This window comes from Otolemur garnettii, unplaced genomic scaffold (genome assembly GCF_000181295.1).
Source record: "Otolemur garnettii isolate 467f Iridium unplaced genomic scaffold, OtoGar3 scaffold00144, whole genome shotgun sequence".
NCBI classification, from domain to species: Eukaryota; Metazoa; Chordata; class Mammalia; order Primates; family Galagidae; genus Otolemur; species Otolemur garnettii.
In genome coordinates this window covers 3,741,964-3,748,847 of record NW_003852539.1, presented here as the reverse complement: position 1 = coordinate 3,748,847, position 6,884 = coordinate 3,741,964, and the positions used below count along the sequence as shown (strand labels likewise).

Sequence of the window (6,884 nt, the reverse complement as noted above, 5' to 3'; positions counted from 1 at the left end):
CGCCACCTTAGGTGAATATGGCTGGCGCCTTAGCCGCTTGAGCCACAGGCACCGAGCCAGCCGAGAAATTCTATAGCTTAAGATCACAAGCTAGTCAATGGCAGAGCCATGCTTGAATTTCAGATCTTTTTGACTCCCAAAACCTTCATTCTTTACATTCTTTCTTTATTGTACCTAGTCTCTGAACATTTGTTTAAAGGAGACTTTTTTATCATTCCTAGCCACTCTCCAGTGAGTCGGAGAGATCCTCTGTGTTTATTGTTTTGATCTAGCAGTTGAGCCAGCAAGCACACCTCTTTCCTTTTTTTTTTTCCTTTTTTTTTTTAGATAGAGTCTCACTATGTTGCCCTTAGTAGAGTGCTGTGGCATCACAGCTCACAGCAACCTCAAGCTCTAGGGTTTAGGCGATTCTCTTGCCTCAGCCTCCCAAGTAGCTGGGACTACAGGTGCGTGCCACAACGCCTGGCTATTTTTTTGTTGTAGTTGTCATTCTTGTTTAGCAGGCCTGGGCTGGATTCAAACCCGCCAGCTTCAGTGTATGTGGCTGGGGCCCCAGCTGCTAAGTTCCAAGCCACATGCCTCTTTTCTTATTCCCTCTTTTTCTACAGTTTAGGGAGAACTTGCCCCAGGCTTAACCTAAATATCTTTCATCTTTTTCAGTGTATTTATTTGTGAGAATCAGAGGATTTGATGCATTTCCTTATTTGTTTGACAGGAGCTCAATTTAGAAATGGAAGACCAACAGGAGAACCTAAATACTCTTGAGCACATGGTCACTGAATTGAGCTCCTGTGGCTTTGCACTAGACCTGTCTCAGCATCAGGACAGGGTGCAGAACCTCAGAAAGGACTTCAAAGATCTACAGAAGACAGTTAAAGAAAGGTGAGTTTTCACTTGTGTTTGATTAGTGTTGGGAAACTATTTTTTTCTTGTTGTGCAGTAAGATGATCTTTTCTTTTTTCTTCCTTTACCAGAAAAGATGGCATCCAAAACTGCTACCGAGTCATAGGAAGGTGGATAGTGTCGCTTTTATATAAAGAATCTACTTAATACTTAGTGGGTGTGTTTATTACTAACCAGCAGAAATTGGGACTGAGTTCCCTGTCATCTGGATGAAATAGAACAAATTTGGGGCAGCAAGTAGAATTATAACAGAATTTGAAATAAAGAGAAAAATTGGAGAAGACAGCCCAGACACAACTCAGTGCTGTATTGGCACTCCCTCTCCTTGTTTTGACCACATTTAAATTGCTGTTAGAGGAGTGTCTGTATTCTCATCTCAGGCTGATTCTAGCTCACTGTTGAAAAGCCATTATTACTCATTATAAAGCCTTACATGGGAGTTAGAGCATGAACCAGACCTCTTATCTTCATTTAGCCATAAATATACTCTTGGTTTGACAGATGACTGCCTTAGTGACCAGAAGAGAGCAGTCGCTGAAACCAACATTGTTACCAATGGGTTAAAATTTAGTGGGGGGGCTTGGGATCAAAGGTCGGAAAGGTTTTGCTTTGCCTTCTGAATGCTGAGTGCCTTTTAGCTGTATGAGGGATCAAGATCTCTAGATTGACATCTGACTGATAGAGGTGGCCATTTCTAAAATGTTATCCTTGATTTATTTCATTCATTGGCATGCTTAACCTAGGCCAATCCCCTGACTTTTCTGAGGCTCTCTTTCACCACCTTCCTTGCTAAAGGAATCAGCATTTGGGTTGGACCTTGAAAGAGCCAAATACCTAAAATGTAGCAGAGCTGGAATTGAGATCCAAAGCCTACATTCCTTCCATTGTATCATGGTACTTAAATAGCAGGCTCCTTTTAGTTTTTCTCACTTTCACTTTAGTTCAGAGGAAGATTAAAGACTTCTTGCCCCAGAAGTGTCCAAAAAAGGGCAATAGATTCCTGGGTTTGATGCTCTTCTACATTATATATGGTTCTTCAGCCAAACCTGGTATGGAAAAGATTATGGGAAGGAAAGGCCCTGTTAGCAAACTGTTGCCTAGAGTCTCAGAATGAACCTAGTTGTAGTCAAGTTGACTTTACGAAACTTCATCTGGCAAGTAACAAAACTTCTTTGTTGACAGAGAGAAAGATGCATCGTCTTGCCAGGAACAGTTGGATGAATTCCGGAAGCTGATTAGGACCTTCCAGAAATGGCTGAAAGAAATCGAAGGCAGTATTCCACCTACAGAGACTTTCATGAGTGCTAAAGAGCTAGAAAAGCAGATTGAACACCTCAAGGTAGGTGAATAAAAGGGGCTTCAGGAATTAGGCTACGCTGGGATTTGTAAACTTTTATGTACTGATATCCAGCTATAGTGGGGAAATGGTATGAGAAAGCCAAGTTAACTCTCTGCAGTAGAATAGAAATTCCTCCATTCTCTTCATGTGGTTCCCATCTGCCATTACCCTGCACTGAGCACTACAAAATTTCCTATTTACAACCCAAATCTAAACAAATCATCTGAAAATAAAATTAATAAAATTTCAACTGTTTCGTGGATCCCTCAACTGCTGTGGTGGGTCATAAAAAAGACATTTGTCAAAATCTAATCCTTAAGATTCTCTTATTGTATATTTGAGAATTAGACAAATATATATGAGTAAGTAGCCAGAAAATATGGTTAGGAAATTGAAGGTGAAGTACTATTCTAGCTACTAAAGAAAAAGAATCAGGACTTGGTGCCTGTAGCTCAAGTGGCTAAGGTGCCAGCCACGTACACCAGAGCTGGTGGATTTGAATCCAGCCTGAGCCTGCCAAACAACAATGACAACTACAACCAAAAAATAACCAGGCATTGTGGCAGGCATCTGTAGTCCCAGCTACTTGGGAGGTTGAGGCAAGAGAATCGCTTAAGCCCAGGAGTTAGAGGTTGCTGTGAGCTGTGATGTCACAGCACTCTACCCAGGGCAATAGCTTGAGGCTCTATCTCAAAGAAAAAAAGAAAGAAAAAGAATCACATGGTTGGTAGGTACCTTCAAGTATGGGACCAACTTTCCTCCCAACCCCTTGCAGAATCCCTTCTATACCATCTTTGATTTATGGTTATCCAGCCTCTTCTCATACCTCTAACATATCTCATCTTCTTATTGAAATAGCCAAATCTGCCTCTAACTATCATAGATTCAGCCTCATTTTCCCAGTAAAGCACACTTTATCGTGAGCAGATGAAAGAGTTTGATTGCATTCATAGAGTAGCACCAGGAACATTTGCTGTTGGAAATTCCCTAGGACAGAGGTTCCCCAACTTTCTCATTTCACAGTGCCCTTAGTATTTTATGAAATTTTTCATGGTACCTCAAAGCCAAGGAAAAAACCCTAAACCTCTAATAGTTAAACTTGCTAAGCAATTAGGTCCAAACAATTGAGTAGTAGTTGTTCATATAGTATCCAACAGATGCCACTGTGTTTTCCTTAAAAAATTAAAATATCCTGTGAGTCAAAGTATAGTTTGGGTACCGTTACCCTTTGGAATCAAGGGTGATTAATAAAAGGATTGACAGGCAGTGACCATAGGTCAGTTGAATTTAGGCATTATTAGCTTGCTAGATGTTAATGGCTCAGTCTTTCTCTGCTGCTACTCTATAGGTTAAAGTCAAAAGCAAACCAGATCGTCAGGGATACTCAGTGTAGAAGAAAGGATTGAGGCCAGGCGCAGTGGTTCATACCTGTAATCCTAGCACTATGGAAGTTCGAGGCGGGTGGATTGCTTGAGCTCAAGAGTTTGAAGCCAGCCTGAGCAAGAGCGAAACCAAGTCTCTAAAAAATAGCCAGGTGTCATGGCAGGCGAGTGTAGTCCCAGCTACCCTGGAGGCTGAGACAAGAGAATCCCTTAAGCTCAAGAATTTGAGATTGCTGTGAGCGTTGACGCTACGGCACTCTACTGAGGTCAACAAAGTGAGACTTTTGTCTCAAAAAATATAAAAAGAGGACGGTGCCTGTGGCTCAAAGGAGTGGGGCACGAGCCCCATATGCCAGAGGTGGTGGGTTCAAACCCAGCCCTGGCCAAATAAAACTGCAAAAAAAAATAAATAAATAAAAAGAAGAGATTAGAGGCTAGGATGGTGTCCTTGCTCTAAAAAGAATAAAATCCAGCAGTGACTGTGGCTCATTGAGTAGGGTCCACATACACTGAGGCTGGTGGCTTCGAACCTGGCCTGGGTCAGCTAAACAACAATGACACCTGCAACCAAAAAAAAAAAAAAATAGCTGGGCATTGTGGCAGGTGCCTGTAGTCTCAGCTACTTGGGAGGCTGAGGCAAGAGAATTGCTTAAGCCCAAGAGTTTGAGGTCATTGTGAGCTATGATGCCACGGCACTCTACCCAGGGCTACAGCTTGAGACTCTGTCTCAAAAAAAAAAGAATAAAATCCTACTGCTATGGCAGGCAATCACATCTTAGCATCACCTGGTACTTTAGTCTTAGAATAGATGCCGTTATTTTCTAATGACTTTCTATAATATTTAGAGTTCTGATTTTAAACCCAACACAAAAGTTTCCTTAATACATGCAAAATGTAGTTGTGATTCTATATATTTCTCTGCATCTCAATATCAGGCTCATTTACCTACCAGTCACCATTTCGTCTTTTTTTTTTTTTTTAATTTTTTGGGACAGTCTTGCTCTGTTGCCCAGGCTAGAGTTCAGTGGCCTGATCATAGCTCATTGCAGCTTCAAACACCTGGGATCAAGTAATCCTTCTGCCTCAGCCTTCTGAGTAGCTAGTACTATAGGCATGTGCCACCACACCTGATTAATATTTCTTGCTTTTTTTTTTTTTTTTAAAGTGCCAAAGTCTCGCTTTGTTGCCCGGGCTGGTCTTGAACTCCTGGCCTTAAGCAGTCCTCCTGCCTTGGCCTTCCAAAGTGCTGGGATTATAGGCATGAGCGACTGTGCTCAGACTCCTCTTTATACTTTACATGCATGTAGCTCTCATCTGTCCACCTGGCAAACTTTTGTCTTAACCTCAAAGCTTTACTCCCTCTAGGCAGACCTAGGTATATTTCCTTTTGCCCTCTCAGACTGTCCATATTTCTGTAATAGAATTGATCACATTATATAATTGATAATTTGAGCACCTGGTTTTAGGCACCTGTTTCATAATCCTATTTTATATCCCCAGTGTTTGGCATGGTACCTATCCTGTAGCAAATGCTCAATAAATATTTGATGAATGAATAAATGAATCAGAAGGTTCTGGCAATTTAGGATATTGGTCTCCCTTGCTTTGGCTGGTTAAGCCAGGATTGTCAAATGGCTAAATATACAAGGATAGTCTCTTAATGCTTTCAAAAATTATAGGGAATACATGTAAAATAGATGTCCTTACTTATGAGGAGAAGGCCCCAGATGTTACATTACCCATTTTGCTCTTTAAACAGAGTCTCCTAGATGACTGGACAAGTAAGGGAACTCTAGTGGAAGAAATCAATTGCAAAGGCACTTCTTTAGAAAATCTCATCATGGAGATCACAGCACCTGATTCCCAAGCCAAGACCGGTGAGTACAGGCTCTTCAAAATGTACTGAACATTGTTCTTTGCTTTTGGCCTTTGGCTGTCCCTTTATGTAATTAAAGTTAGAATCAAGGTTGGGTATAAAAACAAAAAACAAGGGGGCACCCATAGCTCAATGGTTAGGGCACTGGCCACATGCACTGGGGCTGGTGGGTTCAAACCCGGCCTGGTCCTGCTAAACAGTTTAGCAACAACAACAAAATACCTGGGCGTTTTAGCAGGTTCCTGTAGTCACAGCTACTCTAGAGGCTGAGGCAAGAGAATCACTTGAGCCCAAGAGTTTGAGGTTGCTATGAGCTATGATGACATGCACTCTACAGAAGGCGACAAAGTGAGACTCTGTCTCAATAAAAAAAAGTGGGGTCCACAAAGCAGTCTTCTCTCTCAACCTGTTTCCCCCTTTTTGTATAGCATTGCTCCATTTTAAGAAATTCCTTTCCATCATGAGAAAAGTAAAGATACTAGTTGGGCCGCTTAGAACTGTCAAATAAACATAGGAGAATTAAAAATAAAATAGGATTTTCATCTTAAATTTCTCAGGCTGGACGCAGTGGTTCATGCCTATAATTCCAGCACTCTGGGACACCAAGGCAGGTAGATTGCTTGAGCTCAGGAGTTGCAGAGCAGCAACCTCATTTCTAAAAATAGCTGGGCATTGTCACAGGCACATGTCCCAGCTACTTGAGAGGCTGACCAAGAGGATCACTTGAGCCCAAGAATTTGAGGTTACTGTGAGCTTTGATGCCATGATGCTCTACCAAGGGCAACAAAGTGAAACTATGTCTCAAAAAAAAAAAAAGGAAAATTTTCTCTCTCTTAAACATGTGAATAGATTGGGCATATATCACCTTTAAAATTGGACAAGCCTGTGTGGGTATGAGTATATTATCCAGGAAAGCTTGGTGTTTAGGCGTCAGGATCAACACTAGGGACTGGCACACTTCTTTGAAGGGGGTACAATGATTGTACCTAGATTTATGAATAAATGTAAATTAAATCTTTCAGGCAAAATTCAGTATGAGTCTACAGGGACTTGTTGGTTGTTAATGGGATCTCACAGGTTTTATTATGAGGCTGTGATAGTGCATTCCTAATGTAAAAAAGTTTTACTTTTTTCTCCTATGAATATATATTTTCCTGTATTATTCTAAAATTATTTTTGTTTTTGTTTTTTTTGAGATAGAGTCCTACTCTATTGCCATGGGTCGAGTGCTATGGCATCATCATAGCTCACAGCAACCTCAAATTTCTGGGCTCAGGCAATCCTCCTGCCTCAGCCTCCCTAGTAGCTGGGACTACGGGCACCTGCAATGTTGCCTGGCTCATTTTTCTATTTTTAGGAGACACAGGGTTTCACTCTTACTCAA

At 41.3% G+C, this 6,884-nt stretch overlaps 1 protein-coding gene across 7 annotated transcripts in view; it reads left to right on the top strand.

Annotated features, from left to right (window-relative positions):
* LOC100961574 (microtubule-actin cross-linking factor 1) overlaps positions 1 to 6,884 on the top strand; it is a 363,479-nt gene that overhangs the window by 255,959 nt on the left and 100,636 nt on the right. For all 7 annotated transcript variants that reach the window (XM_023518666.1, XM_023518665.1, XM_023518664.1 and 4 more), the window contains 3 exons: positions 716 to 882; positions 2,086 to 2,242; positions 5,384 to 5,501. In XM_023518666.1, the coding sequence (XP_023374434.1) occupies positions 716 to 882; positions 2,086 to 2,242; positions 5,384 to 5,501 (442 nt within the window). The remainder of the gene's footprint in view (positions 1 to 715; positions 883 to 2,085; positions 2,243 to 5,383; positions 5,502 to 6,884) is intronic.